Source organism: Oryzias latipes, chromosome 7, assembly GCF_002234675.1.
Source record: "Oryzias latipes chromosome 7, ASM223467v1".
NCBI classification, from domain to species: domain Eukaryota; kingdom Metazoa; phylum Chordata; class Actinopteri; order Beloniformes; family Adrianichthyidae; genus Oryzias; species Oryzias latipes.
The window spans coordinates 21,470,807-21,486,570 of NC_019865.2; the positions used below are offsets into that span (position 1 = coordinate 21,470,807).

The following is a 15,764-nucleotide window of genomic DNA, read 5'->3' on the forward strand; positions in this document are numbered from 1 at the left end:
TACTGGCTGGCAAGGGTTGTGTTCATTTTTGAAAGAGTGTCTTTACATTTAGCTCATTTGACACCCCCCCCCCCCTTCTTTCTGTCTGCAACAGCCAACTTAATGAATGCTGCTCCACTGCCCTCTTGTGGTTTTTCTGTGTATTGAAAACATGAGTCAAATGATGAAACTTGAGTCAAATTCTTGTTTTTACATTTCCTGCACTTCCATCATGAAAAACATGTGATTCCAAAGAGACGTCTTTATTGTGTTTTCAGAAAAAAAACTCCAGAATATTTTCTTTATTTGGGATTATAGTTTAAGACAAACAATCAAAATCAAAAATTATAAAAAAAACATCCAAATGCTTTTCATACTTCTAGCCTAGATTTAAAAAATTTCAATACAAAAACATAAATATCCTTAATTGTCTGCTTGTGTAAGCTTCACAGAAACAGTATAGTCACACAGACGCATTCAATCAAATGCGCACTAAACCAAGACAGCAGTTTAGGGTTAACTGTAGCACCATCACAATTCATTTTCAAGATTCTTCTTTGGCTGCAGTCACAACTTTGATAGCTCATTAAAACTATTGCATTTCAGTGCCGGTTTAAGACATATTTATCCCATAATCCTGATGAAGAACACATAAATAACTCCACCACACCTGAAGGTGTTGGCCTCCCTAAAAACCGAGTTAATTCATGGTGAAGGTGTCTCCGCGGTTCACGTCATCTGTCATCTGTGATGCATTTGCTGGCTTTGCATTTGAGGTGCAGTTTTTGAGTTCCCCTTTCAGCTCTGACAGCTGTTGAGCATGGCTGGAGAGAGTCCCGTTGACCTGCAGGAGAAGACCGCTGGACTGTCTTTCCAGCTCATCCCTGATCCTCTCCAGATCTTCTGCCATGTTGTTCAGGCCCCTACACTGATCCTCCACGGAAGCCACGCGCCCGCCAACCTCACTTACTTCTTTTTTGACCACAGTCGCTGTACTTCGGCATGCTCGGACTTCCTCTGCCAGTCGCCTCTTCACGTCCTGAAGCTCTCCTTTAAGTCGGGTCAGTTTTCGTTCACCTGCACCCAGCATGGAGGCCTGATGTCCAACCAGCTGGACCACCCCTTTTATTTGATGGGCCAGACGAAGCTCTCTCTCATGCCAGGAGCTGTTTACTTGACCCATCTGGTGTGCCACCGTGCCGAGAGAGTCATGGAGACCTGTCAGGCTCCGGTTGACCCTGTAAACATTGAACTTAAGGAAAGTCAGCTCAGCTTGAATGGGCGTGTCTTTTATTTGTTGAACCTGTTGGTCCCTAGCAGTGAGCATTGTTAGTATTTCCTGAAGTGTCGTATTAAGGCTGTTCAAACGTTCTCCCTGCATGTGCAGCACCTCCTTCACACTCTGCTCCTCCACCTGGACTTCATCTGGCCCTGCCGAGTCTCCCTGAGTGCCAGATGTCTGAAGGGGAGAGCAAGGAGAGGAGCAGAGAATCTCGAGGCCATTGAGCTGTTTCTGCACCCTGTCCACGTCGAGCTCGAGTCTCGCTCGCAGGGACTCCACCTCCGTCTCTAGAGGTGGGAGAGCATGACCCTCCAGCAGTGCGGTGGCATTACCCAGCTCTTCCAGTGCTGCTTGTAAGCGGTCCTCAACGGCTCTCAACTTACCCTCCATTCGAATCTCCAGGTCCTGTTGCATCATCTTGCCAGAGTCATCACTTTTCAGTTTCCCTGTCAAGTTGAGCTTGGCCTCCACATATCCTAGACGTCCCTCCAAAATTCCCTCAATGTGATCCCTATGACTACCTAGCTCCACTCTTAATCGACCCTGAGTTTGGTTGAGCCTTGCTACAGACGTGTCAAGCCGCTGCACTCTTTCTACCAGTTCATTCATGTCCTCACAGCAGCTCCCTGTGGATGTGAATCCATGGATCTGTGCCTGGAGGCTTCCAAGCTCACTCCTCAGCTTTGCAGCGCTCTCCTCCACAGCGGGTCTAATGGTCTCCTGCAGCTCGCGCCACTCCTTCTGGCATTGTCGGCCCTCATCTCCGGTTTTTTCCTCACACGGGCTTTGTGCGCCCCCCATGTGCTTCTTTAAGCCATCAAGGATGTCAGCTTTGTATTCACTCAGTTTGGACTCCATAAAGTCCTCCACGGGCTGTCCAAGATTTCCGCTGAAATCAGAAAGCACTGCTGCCCCATTTGAAATTTTCCTTACTATTCTGTCGTGCCCCATCACAGTTGTTTTAAGCTCCCGCAGCTCTGCTGTGTGTTGTTGCAGCTCTGTCCTGACCTCCTCTACTCTTCCATTCAGGTCTGGGAGGCCTGAAAAGATGTGGCTGCCATCCAAACCCTCTCTGTCAGGGTGTCCCCCTGGAATTTCAGCAAACCCTATAGTGGAAGGATTAGAGGATATAGCTGGTGCTGGAATAGGACCAAGGCCAGCGGAAAGAAGAGCAGATAGCATCCTGTTGGCATCTTCTCTCAGAGAGGCTCTCAGGCTGTCTTCCAGTCCAGTCACAATTCCTCGCAGTGTTTCCAGACCCTGGTTTAGACGCTGAACATCCTCCTCCATGCGATGTATTCGCTCTTTTGTCTCATTGTCCAGAACTTGCCCTGAAAAGAAATTGTAGAAAACTGTTCACAATGGAGGCAAAGTAAACATGAAACTGCAGAATGAATCTAATGAGAGGATGAATACCTGTGACTCCCTCGTCAGGCTGGTCTTCTCCAGAGGGAGGAGCTGGGATTTCCTCTGGGATGAGTTCCTCAGGTCCTTGGTGGAGCTCATGTTCATGCTCTTGGTTGGTCTCTAGGATATCTGGCTCATGATCTTCTGGTACGGACTCAGCCTCGGATGGATCGGACTCAAAAGAAGGGTGTGAATGTGCATTTGGACCTCCAAAATGAGACATTGGGTAGGAGTTGAAACTACTAGTGGGAGGTCCTTTTGGCTGGCTCCAAGGATGAACTTGTACTCCTGCATTGATGGGCAGACCTTTGTACACTGGACTTTTCGACATCGGCCCTTTCTGCTGTGTCCCCTGAAACTGCAGACCTTTCATTGTTGGCTCCCTGAAAGGTGGCATCATTCTCATCGAATGCTGGAACATTGGGTGTCCCTCCATACAGTCGTAACCAGAGAACCCAGGACAGCAGCGCCACTCCAGCTCTGTGACTGTTCTATGTGCCACCTTGTAAATTGGTTTGTACATCAGTCGATATCTGAGAGAAAAAAAGATGCTCTTTTAAAGTTTTCCTTAAATAAAATTAAGAAAAATTCTAAAAGTGGGTTTAAAAACTAACAGGAGAGATGGACATTTGTGGCCCCAGGAGCACTTGTTGTACTCGGCTTTCACATAGGGTGCCGCCCCGTCCTGCATGGTGAAGGACACTGTCTTCTCTGTGACGTAGGCACAGTGGTTCCTGTCAGAGCGCACATACAAGGTGAAAACTCACACACAAGTTCAACAGCTTCCTAAAACAATCATTTTACAGAAAACAACAGACTAATTCCACATTTCCATTGTGTCTAATAAAGTTAATTTAACAGGAAGCACAAGCAGTAGCGTTAATCACAAGGGAATATTTGCTCTGAACCAGATTAAAACTCTTTGAGCTAATTCCATCTGCAATCCTTCACACAAAAAATGTAATACAATTTTGTAAAAGTAAAATACATTACTTGATAACAGTAAAAGATTGTAAAAAAAAATAAAGCTACTTTTGCAATAATATGAATATTAATTGATATTCAGAGACAAATAAATTAAAAATACTTACTTGTGTCTACTGGTAGGTTTCTGTTGATTATAATTTGGATTAAATTCGGTCTTGTATGGATGAAACTGAAAGGGTCTGTAGAATTTAGCATCAGTCATATACAAAAACAAAACCAGGAGCATTAAAGGACTCATAGCTGTTGTAGGATGCCGGATCACAAGAAATGAAAATAAAAATAAGAGAGGACTCAATAAAATTCTTGAAAAAAGGCAGCAAAGCTAAGAAAAGTAAAAAACTTTTTGAGAAGCAAACAATAAATCATTAAAAAAACACTCATAGCAAAGTATTTCTCCAACAAAGGTAAATTTTAGTCTTAATAATCCATTCTATTAGTTCAATAGAAATTCCTCTCAATTGCAAAAAGAAAAAAAAGACAAAGCAAGACAGGACAAGGCAGAGAAAGCCCTGTCAGAAAAAGGCCCTGGTCTCTACTGTGCAATATTTTTGGCAACACTTTAACACTAAGCTTGAGGCTGCCCATGGGTGTGGTGGACCCTATTCCAATGACAACGGTCCACTGTGAGTTTGAAGGAACCCCAGACAACACTAAAAGGGCCCCACTGCCACTATCTGCATATCCCCTCCCACTCAATCTACACAAAGTGACACCAAAGTGACACTATACAACCAGGGAAGAACAGTAATATGACTTTTCGTGCCCTCTCTGTTGTCCCAAAGTATTACAAATGATAAACTACTAGGAATCTGTCTTTCTGTGCATTATTTCTGCCAGTGAGAGTTGTGGGTGAAACCTGTTTTCTTAAGGTGATGTCTCGACAAACCTCACGGAAAATCACACATCACCTTCACAGAGCACAACAGCAGGCCTTGTCCCAAAAAAGGTGGTTTGAAGATCAGCTGTTTTTTAAGTGTAAGGAAAACTTACTTTGGGCTTTCCATGAGCTTAAACTGTAAATTGTGGGAGTACTATTCATATATGTGAAACAGTGAACACAAAGCAAATAATGTTTATTAATCCCAGCTTTAATCGGTCCATCATTTTTTGCAGGAAAAAAAAACCATTGCTAGTTACATTTTTAAACATATATTCTTGACTCCTGCATGTGTTTTTAAACAAAAATAATAATAATAATAATAATGGATTTATCTGCGCTTTTTCAGATGCTCAAAGTGCTTCCAATATGTCCATTATTCCTTCACTCCTCATTCATTCTTGGTGATGACATGTTTTACACCACAATGATGCATTTTCCGATAACATACACAATTACCGTTGTCATTTTTAATGTTCATATCACAGCAGAAAAATCACGTGTTTTTTCTATTTTAGCCGGCATCCAAATGTTTGGTGGTTTTAGGGCATTCTTGAACAAACGTCACATGCCCAGGGTGAACGTAGCTTTAGGCCTATTAAGAAAAATTGTGGATTTTGTAGTACAAGCACCAAGGTTGGCATGGATGTACCTTAAGATCTTCTCTTTCACAAAAGAACAGGAACATCTTCGTGACTAACGTGCTTCTCTGAATGAAGGGATCTTAAGGTACATTGATGTCAAATTTGGTGCTGATAGCACCAAATGCACAATTTGTCTGAAATATCAATCTAACCAGCTCTGCTATAACATATTTCTAAATATCTTACTTACAGTTTTTCTTTTCTGTATTAAACTTTCTTCCTCTTTCGGCTTCTCCCATCAGGGGTCGCCACAGCGAATAAGTCGCATGGTAAACTTGGCAATGTTTTACGCCGGATGCCCTTCCTGACGCAACCTTCTCAAACCGGGCTTGGGACCGGTACAGAGGTAGAGAAGGGAACAGGGAGCAGCCCGGAGTCGAGCCCTGGTTTCACGGACGGAAGGCGCCGCAAACCAGCACGAGCTAAACCGGCTCCCTCTTTTCTGTATTAAACATTGTCATTAAAACATGAAATTCTCTACTTAAAAGGTTAAAACAAAAACCAAAAATGGAATGATTGTCAATTTCAAGACGGTTATTTTTTTAAAAAAAATCATAAAATAGCGAGAAATGTTGATGGAAGATGACTTACTTCGACTTTTATGCTTTATATATACTGTAGCATTTTTTTTAAATCAAGACCATGACTTTGCCAATTTTGTATAGCAGCAAAAAATGAAACGTAACAAAAATGTTATAAATCGTAAAGGGAAGAAAAGATATGTGAAAGGCAAAAACCTTTTTTGCACCAGAAAGCTTTAGGAAAATGTGTGTTAGATGTCATACACACATTTGTAATGCTATTTTGACTGAACTGTGATTCCATTGTTGAAGCTCGGTGCAAACTTGGCAGACTGTGAAGCGGAATCTGTGAAACATGTTCTTAACTTCACACGTCTACACCCACACACTCAAAAACCAACCTAACAACAAACTTTTAGAAACGGGAGCAAACAACAACAACCCTACTCCCTGTGTGAAAAAACTGTGACAGTGCACACCCATGCTCAAATGCTGCATGCACACAAACCCACACATTCATGCACAACAAAAGTCTTTGTGCACGTTTAATGAGCCCCCCGCAACCTTGGTGCAGAAACATGCACCCCAAATGCTCCACAGAGGGTCCTCTCTCCCCTTAAACCAGATTTCAGTGACATTCAGTCATCACACTTTTCAACATTGTTGAAATATTAAACAGCAGATTAATTATGCAATACCAGCTTTGCCACCCTGAACACATTTGAATAAAATAAAAGCCCTCTCATAAAACCTGACCCTCCATTTAGCTTCTTATTTCTCATTTGTCCTTCAATTCAATGAAAGGGAGAGGGGGGGGGGGGGGGGCAGAGCTTCATGAAAATGCATAATTCATTTACAAGCCGTCATAAAGTGGTTTATCCGCTTGGCCAGTTAAACGCCCTTTTGTTATAATTGTCATTGAGCAAATATATTTCACGCCATCTGCTGCTCATTATTTCATGATCCTGGAGAAGAGAAATGAACACGGACTCATCTACTCAGCAACAGACACGAGGACGTCTGCAGAAAATGTGCAAAATGGACCAACAACACAGATCAAAAAGAAGAAATATTTCACTCAACTTTTTGCATATTTTTGTTAAGATTTCCCAAGATGTAAATACTTCAGAAAACATTAAATTGAGTGGTAAGATGTTTAAACAGTGTTCCCATTGAGACTCTGACATGTCGGTGTTCATTAAACAATAGAAGTTAAAGTTAAAGTCTACAACTTTGACCAATCTCTCAGCACTCATGTCTTTTTCACATGAAATGATGGGCGGCTGTGGTGCAGCAGTAGGGCGCTCGACCCCTGATCGTAAGATTGCAGGTCAATTCCTGCCTTGCACGCCCATGAGTTGATGGGCAAGACACTGAACCCCATCTCTGGTGGTAGGTTGGTGCTAGTGTTCAGCAGCGGTGCCACCGCCAGTGTGTGACTGGGTGAATGGGTCTGTGACTGTAAAGCGCTTTGGGCCTTGAAGAAGGTAGAAAAACACTATGAGTATATGCCATTTACCAGGAAAATGTTCTCTTTTTTTAAAAAATCTGAAAATGTCAATTTATCAAAATTTCTATTCTTAAAACTTTAAGTTTCTGTTAAGATGAAACATTCTGTCAGGAATTGTAAAGAAATGTTCTTTAAATCTGAAGAGATTTTTTTTTCATTTACATTTTTTTCCAAGTTATGAATTGTATTTACCAAAAAGCAGCAAATCTGATTGCTAAAAAGTCATCAAAACCAAAAACACCACCAGAAAGCACCCTAAGGGATTAAAGTTAAAACACATTCAAAACAGAGTTAAGCTGAAATGTTAAACTCAAACCAACAAGTTTAAATGTGATTTAAATGTGATGCTGATAATCTAATCTATGATAAAAGTCATCCCACTGTTTGTACCAAAGAAAATCTGTTGAAGGTCAATAAGCACAACCAACAATAAGGCGCACTGGATCATATTCCCGATTTCTATTTTTGAACACATTCAAGTGCACCTTAAGGTCCAAGAAACATGGTAAGGGTCCCTTAATTAGCTCTGATTTAATTTTGGTTACTTAGATTTAAAAATTTCTGGCTGAGATGCACCACCAACAATAAAATTAACGATGTTTATTTGTCTTTTTATTTATATAATCACTGCTAACATGAAATTCCCTACTACTAAATTTACTGCATTGAGGATTTTTCTTCAAAAATTCAGAAAAATTAACAATAATTTTGTTTAAAATGTTTTCACATTTATTTCTGGTCTATGTGAAGAAATGAAAAGTGTTCCAAAATAATTATTTGCATTTAATGTTATTATAAGGGTTTAAAGAAGGCAGGCCAATAGGTTGGCCCTTACATATTTTCACCTCACCAAATCTAGCCTCTATGCAAAAAATCTGGACATCCCTGTGCTTCGTGATACAAGGTGTTTTTTTTAGTTTGAAAGGAAGTCGTATGAACCTCTGTTAAAAGGTGTAATCCAATTCATACTTTAAAAACACATGTTCTATTTATGTTTATGTTTTATTTGCACCGAAACAAGCATTTTATTTATTATCATAGTAGTAACAACAGCATAAATACAAATTAGTCTCTTATTTTTCTAAAGGGTGAAGCAAGACATAATGGCTTCTACTGATCAGTGAGAAATTGACCCAGTTGGCTCTTAAAGTGTTGAAGGTTGCAAACTCCCTTGCATTAAGCATGCATTACTAAGCTGAAGAGCTGAAACCAAAAATTAATTCAGATACATCATAATTCTCACATTTATTCTTAAACAATGAACAACTGATTGGTCTATTAATTAGACTTTAATCTATCAAGCACCTTCATCCAGGCGTTAGAACATTACAGGTAGACCCACTAAGCCATGAGATTTAAGGCAGGTCCACTCTGCATCTTCTGTTCTCACTCATACTTCACTAAGTATGGGTGCCACTAATAGATTTTTTAGTTATTAGTAAAGACAAGTTGAAGCGTTTTTCATCTGGAAGACAATAATTTTTCCAGGTCAGACGTCGTATTTTAAACATAAGAAATTCTTATCATGGTCTATATTTATGACTCAAGTCTGGTTGGAAAATTTCCCTCAAACTTTTTAGTTCAAAGACATTTGGCAAACAGAACTACCACACCTCTATGCAGCTTAGTCACTAACAGACTCATATGCAGTTGTAGTGGAAGATCTGAACTCTCCCTCCACCCAAACCACTTGGACGTGGTGAAACATAAAAAGTTCTCTACCTCCAACCACCCCCTGCTTTGAACAAGAGCAGTTTGTGTGTTGTAGGGATCACTTGACTGACCCGTTTTAGAAGCAGGCCCATTTCCTGCTTCCTGTTTCTAGATCGCACCTCTTTCACCAAGAAACAACCTGATTGGCGCATACAGCCATGAGTGAGAGGGCACATTTATTACATCTTCTCAATGAACTCTTGAGCCTCCTTGACTTTCCAAACAGGGTGTCATTGTAGCACGAGGAGCATGCTGCAGAACACATAATGTCTGAGCCTGGGCTGAGGCTCTGCTCCCCTGAAAACAAGCAGCGCTTTCTTTCTGAGTGGAGCGGACTCCACCCTGGCTTCGCCCTGCAGCTGTTTTAACTTCTAGTTAGACAAGCTGTTTTTTGGATATAATGAACAGAGTGAGGCCATGTTTGTCTTCATGCCCAAGAGGAAGTGAACAGCAGTCTGTGCTGCAGATGGGAGGCCATGTTTTTGTTTATCCACCCTTTGGTCTTTTGTTCCTGTTTGATTTTAGCACCAATGGTCTAAATTCGGAGCTACCTTGAAAATCACCACTCTTAGTGTCTATAGTACATTCAAAGAGGCTGAGGTGTATTTCGCTAAGATAAGTTGCTAATAATATGATATTTTAGAGCTATCCCATGTAATTATTCATTTCCGTTGCTTTTGTGGTTATTTTATGTACAGTGAATGTTTTACAAGACGAAAAGGAACGAGAGGAAAAGAATGATTTCACTACATCATGAATGTATGATCAAGCATCCGACTGTGCAGAGGTTGGATTAAGTATCTGCTTGTTTAATTGCTTGTTTCGATTTGTGTAAGAAAAAAAAAGAAACACACTTTCTTTTCTCTTCTTTTTGTTCACTTTCACGAATGATTCCCATCTGTGGAATTCCCTAGTTTGTGTAGACAAATCTCATGCTGTGGTTGAAACACTTCACACTTTAGCTAGGGGGTGAAGTGTGTTTGCTGTTGCCACATTCATGTGTACACATCTGGACAGAGTCAGCACGCACACATGTGTGTATCAGGATGCTCTAGACAGCAGGAAACTCATTTCCCCAGCATCAGTGAAAATTTGATTAGATTTTTAAGTAGATCTTTATTGTCACTGTCACAAGTACAATGAATTTCAAAAATTGCTTCCCTAATCTGTGCAACACTCATACATTAAAAAACCTATGGTAAAAACCTCTGAGTAAAAATAATAAATAATACATAAAATTGGTAAAAAAGTGCATTATTTGGCACATTTACCTTTATACCTGTTTTATACATCCATCCATCTGTTTTCTGGACCCGTGGTGTCCCTTTTGGGGTCGCAGGGCTGCTGAAGGCTATCGCAGCTACTGTTGGATGAAGATGGGGTACACCCTTAAAACGTTCCCAGTCTATTGCCGGGCCACACACTCACACACTTCCATGACATGGACACCTAGGGCCAATTTAGAATCACCAATAGACCTATGATGCCTGTTTCTGGACTGTGGGAGGAAACCGGGAACATGCAAACTCCACACACAAATATCCCTGCTGCTTTTGAACCAGGGCCTTCTTGCCATGAGGATAAATGCAAACCACTACTTCACCATATCACCCCATGCTAAAGCAGATTACTTTTATTTTCATTACATTGTATTGTGTTAGGGGCTTTACTCCTTTTTTTACCCATAGTCCCAAATGTGGGCCGGTGAGTTTACTTCAACAGGTCCACTGGTCTGTGTTGTCATCGCTAGGTTTCAGCCAGTGCTGCTGCTTCAACTCACAGGTTTGCCACCATCCACACACAGTTGTTCAAAATGAAAAATCCGAGATGACTGTGGTGACCTTGGCCAACCAGGAGGCATGACTTACAGTCATTTTTAAAATGATTTAAATGTATTTAATCCAACAATAAAGACAGATCATAGTTGTCTTTGCTTTGCCATAAAGCAAAACTGAAATCTATTTCTCAATCAAAACTTTTGAAGTTCCTATTAACCATGAATATGTGCATCTTCAGAATCAGGTTTGCTATGTAACACCTGCCTCAATAACAAGATGAAGAGCAATGTCCAGAACATGACCGCCCCCTAGTGTTACATAACCTCCTGAAACAGAATCCTGTTTTAAATGTTTAATTAAAACTAGAAATCACATATTAGACATTGTTTATTATAGATGAAAGAAAACTGGTTTCTATCTCTACATTTATTTTAGTAATTAGCTTCAAGTGAGCAGAGCCACATCAGGACCATTCTTGAACTGACCATAAAAACAATATAAAAAATTACTTTCTTAAATTTTTAAACAAAAGGCAGCAGCAGCTCACGAGGGACCTCACATGCCTGCAATGGCTATTTTAGTCTCTTTGATGTTTTCTCCTGTGGAAACTATTAATTTAAGGAGTCTCTTTCATCTTTTTGCTCTCTAACTAGGCCAAATGTGCAGAAGCTGCTAAAGCTCACAACCTGTCTGTTACAACAGAAGCAGCTTCAGGTATAACCGAAATCACTCAGAAAAGCATCTCTGCACTCACAGCCGCAGGGAACAGAATGTTTATCCAGTCATAATAGTTTGGTCAGCTCTACCAGGGAATTAGGAAGTTGTTACATACTATTATTGGTTGAAGGAGGATGTCTGGAATTATTCACGAGAAAGATTGTTCTTTCATTTCCTGTTAATCTCTGAGTGATTTTACCTCTCTGTCTCTTTATATTATATGCTCACTAGTGCAAATTAAACCTTAAGCTGTTTGAAACAAAAAGTTACATTTTTTTGACATTTTTAAAAATAAAGATTTTAAAATTTAATAAACCTTTTTATAGATACGTTTTCTGAAATTTTAAAGTAAAAAAAAGTATAACTCGTTGAATTTCAAAGGGATTGCTATGTTTTATTTTACTGTTAAAATACCACGAATTAAACATACCGGTATTTGAATCGAAAATTTAAAATATTTAGTTCTCTGTGAATTTACTGGAAATAAATAAGGAAATCTGACAGATGAAGCTATCAAGCAAGAAACATTAAGTTAATTAATGTGCAATTTATGTTGTTTTTAAACCTTAGGTATTCTGGTTTCTTTGTGTTCATCTATAGTAGCCTCAGTCTTTGATGGAAACATCTAAATACTAAATTTGGGCTTTTGTTTAAGCAGTTTATTATATGATTGAAGTTTGCATTTTTCTGGTAAAAGAAACTGATTTTTAATCATAGTGTCACTGTGCATTTTGCAAAAGGAAAAATTTGACAACAACTTTTTTTGTTTGTTACTCACTATGCTTCACCAGAGGGCAATCCCTTTCAACGTCCTTTTTAATTCAACTAAATGTAAAAATGTATATCTTAGAAAAAAAACATGTAACACTATATTCTTCAAGTATTTTGGACATCTTTTAGTTCTGTAGCTGGCTGCCATTCAGTGAACAAACTAAGGAAAGCAGATATTACTTGTATTATTGACTTTTCCAATTTCATCTTCTCCTTCAGCAGATTCTCAGTGATTAAGGGAATGATCACTACCCATACATGCATCCCAAAAAAGTGAATGTATCTCAGTGATAATCCCTGTTTAAGTCATGCAGTTCTCTTCAATCAAAGACACAAGGAAACCCACAGAAAAACATTAAAAATTCACTTTTCCACTATTTTCAACTGACATTGGAAATTGCCGTTCCCGTCTTCACCTGTTGGGGCAGCAACGTGCTAAAAAGCATTCGGGCTCCAATGTTCAAGCTGTTGATAAAAAGTCAGAGGAAGAGCAAAGGAAGACAATCCAGCTTTGTAGAAATGTGTTGTTTTTTTTGGCATCACACCGTTCTCTGTTGTTTTCATTTAATATGAAAGAGGAGACATTATGTAAGCCTCAGTAATATCTGCTGCATGCACAGTGTGAGTGCCTGGGCAGCCAGTGCTAACTTAAGAGTTTGAAACATTCAAGACACATCACATCATTGTCTCATTAAATTCATGTTTTTGTGTGTGTGACACTGTCAAAACAGTCAAATTAATCAAGACCTTTTTGAGAAGAAAAAGTCTGCCTGGAAGAAAAAAAACTTTTGTGAGCATTGACTCTGATTTAATTTAAAATGTTACTTACATCTATCACTTTTCTTAACCTGCTATATCACTTTTGGGGTCACAAGGTTGCTGGAGCCTATCCAGGCCACTGTTGGGTGAAGGCTTTTCTGCAATCTGTTGCAGAACCCACAATCACTCCCACTGAGTAACCTGTGAACCTATGAAGAAAGTACATGTGCACGAGGAGAACATGCAAACTCCTCACGGAAAGGTCCCAGCCGAGATTCAAACCAGGGCTTTCTCGTTGTGAGGCAAGAGTGCAACCACCGCACCACTGTTTAGTCCTTGTGTAAACTTCTAAATATAAAACATGTCAACAGGACAAAAACATTTATAGTTATCTTGTTCAGAAGTACAAGCCATTGCTGTTTTGATCACAGAAACAAATAAATCTGTTCTTCTTTGGCCGTTAAGGCTCTGAAGGTCAAGTATTCACAGGTTTACAAAAGCTTATAACATCTTTCTTCTTTCTCTTTCGGCTTTTCCCATCAGGGGTCGCCACAGCGAATCATCCTTTTCCACCTCACTCTATCATGGACATCTTCTACCCTAACATTAGCCAACTTCATGTCCTCTGTTAAGACATCCAAATATCTCCTCTTTGGTCGTCCTCTTGCCCTCCGGCCAGGCAGCTCCATCTCCAACATCCTTCTACCAATATATCCACTATCCCTCCTCTGAACATGTCCAAACCATCTCAGTCTGGCTTCTCTGACTTTGTCGCTAACACAGGCAACATGAGCCGTCCCTCTGATGTACTCGTTCCTTATCCTGTCTAACCTGGTCACTCCTAAGGAGAACCTCAACATCTTCATCTCTGCTACCTCCATCTCAGCCTCTTGTCTCTGTCTCACTGCTACCGTCTCTAACCCATAGAGCAGAGCTGGTCTCACCACTGTCTTGTACACCTTTCCTTTGAGTCTTGCTGACACTCTTCTGTCACACAACACTCCTGACACTTTCCTCCAACCGCTCCAACCTGCTTGCACTCGCCTCTTCACCTCTTTTCCACAATCCCCATCACACTGAACTGTTGACCCCAAGTACTTAAACTCCTGCACCTTCTTCACCTCAGTCCCCTGTAACCTAACGCTTCTACCTTGATCCCTCTCGTTCAGACACATGTATTCTGTCTTACTACGACTGACCTTCATACCTCTTCTTTCCAGAGCAAACCTCCACCTCTCTAGCTGTTCCTCCACCTGCTCTCTACTCTCACTGCAAATTACAATGTCATCCGCAAACATCATTGTCCAGGGAGATTCCTGTCTTACCTTGTCTGTCAGCCTGTCCATCAGCATAGCAAACAAAAAAGGACTCAAAGCTGATCCTTGGTGCAGTCCCACCTCCACCTTGAACTCCTCTGTCTGACCTACAGCACATCTCACCACCGTCATACTTCTCTCATACATGTCCTGAACTACTCTGACATACTTCTCTGCCACTCCAGACGACCTCATACAGTACCACAGCTCCTCCCTCGGCACCCTGTCATACGCCTTCTCTAAATCTACGAACACACAATGCAGCTCCTTCTGACCTTCTCTGTACTTTTCCATCAACATTCTCAAAGCAAAAATGGCATCAGTGGTGCTCTTACGGGGCATGAAACCATACTGCTGCTCACAGATCTCCACCTTCTTCCTAAGCCTGGCTTCCACTACTCTTTCCCACAGCTTCATTGTGTGGCTCATCAACTTTATTCCTCTATAGTTGCTGCAGTTCTGCGTGTCACCCTTGTTCTTAAAGATCGGGACCAGAACGCTTCTCCTCCATTCCTCAGGCATCTTCTCACTCTCTAGAATCCTATTGAACAACCTTGTTAGAAATTCCACTGCTGTCTCTCCTAGGCACTTCCATACCTCCACAGGTACGTCATCAGGACCAACGGCCTTTCCGCTCTTCATCCTTTTCAGAGCCTTCCTAACCTCATCCTTTCCAATCTCTGCTACTTCCTGCTCCACAACAACCACATCTTCCTCCCTTCTTTCCCTGTCATTTTCCTCGTTCATCAGCTCCTCAAAATACTCCTTCCATCTTTTCTGTACACTCTCTTGGGTTGTTAGCACCTTTCCATCTCTGTCCTTAATCACCCTTATCTGTTGCACGTCCTTCCCATCTCTGTCTCTCTGTCTGGCTAGCCTGTACAAGTCCTTTTCTCCTTCCTTTGTGTCTAACCTGTCATATAGCTCATCGTAAGCTTTCTGTTTGGCCTTTGCCACCTCTCTCTTCACTCTACGCTGCGCTTCCTTGTACTCCTGTCTACCTTCCTCAGTCCTTTCTACATCCCACTTCCTTTTAGCCAACCTCTTCCTCTGGACGCATTCCTGTACTTCCTCATTCCACCACCAAGTCTCTTTACCGTCTTTCCTCTTTCCAGATGACACACCTAGCACCTTCCTACCTGTTTCCCTGATAATCTCTGCTGTAGTTTCCCAGTCCTCTGGAAGCTCATCCTGACCACCCAGGACCTGCCTCAACTTCTGCCTAAATTCCTCACAAGTTTCTTCATTCTGTAGCTTCCACCACTTGGTCTTCTTTTCTGTTTTCCCTCTCTTCTTCTTCCTGACCTCCAGAGTCATTTTACACACCACCATGCGGTGCTGTCTGGCTACACTCTCTCCTACCACCACTTTGCAGTCATTAACCTCTCTCAAATGACCTCGTCTACATAGGATGTAGTCCACCTGAGTACTCCTACCTCCACTTCTGTATGTCACTCTATGTTCCTCTCTCTTCTGGAAGTAAGTGTTGACTACAGCCATTTC

The 15,764-nt window shown here is 41.1% G+C and overlaps 1 protein-coding gene across 1 annotated transcript; it reads right to left on the minus strand.

The window, feature by feature from the left end:
- Positions 1-247: 247 nt before the first annotated feature.
- Positions 248-4,241, minus strand: LOC101173631 (EMILIN-2). The gene is made up of 4 exons (XM_004070956.3): positions 3,760-4,241; positions 3,283-3,402; positions 2,678-3,201; positions 248-2,592 (listed from the first exon to the last, which is right to left on the minus strand). Exons 1-4 carry the CDS (start codon positions 3,891-3,893, stop codon positions 680-682), a joined length of 2,691 nt encoding a protein of 896 aa, XP_004071004.1. The 5' UTR covers positions 3,894-4,241; the 3' UTR covers positions 248-679.
- Positions 4,242-15,764: the final 11,523 nt, after the last annotated feature.

Bases quoted from the DNA above. Each gene is read 5' to 3' on its own strand.
- LOC101173631 (XM_004070956.3), bottom strand. From the start codon at position 3,893: ATGAGTCCTTTAATGCTCCTGGTTTTGTTTTTGTATATGACTGATGCT. The intron at 3,202-3,282 runs GTTAGTTTTTAA...TTTTTCTCTCAG, and splicing joins CACAAATGTCCATCTCTCCT to ATATCGACTGATGTACAAAC. The intron at 2,593-2,677 runs GTATTCATCCTC...ATTTCTTTTCAG, and splicing joins GCCTGACGAGGGAGTCACAG to GGCAAGTTCTGGACAATGAG.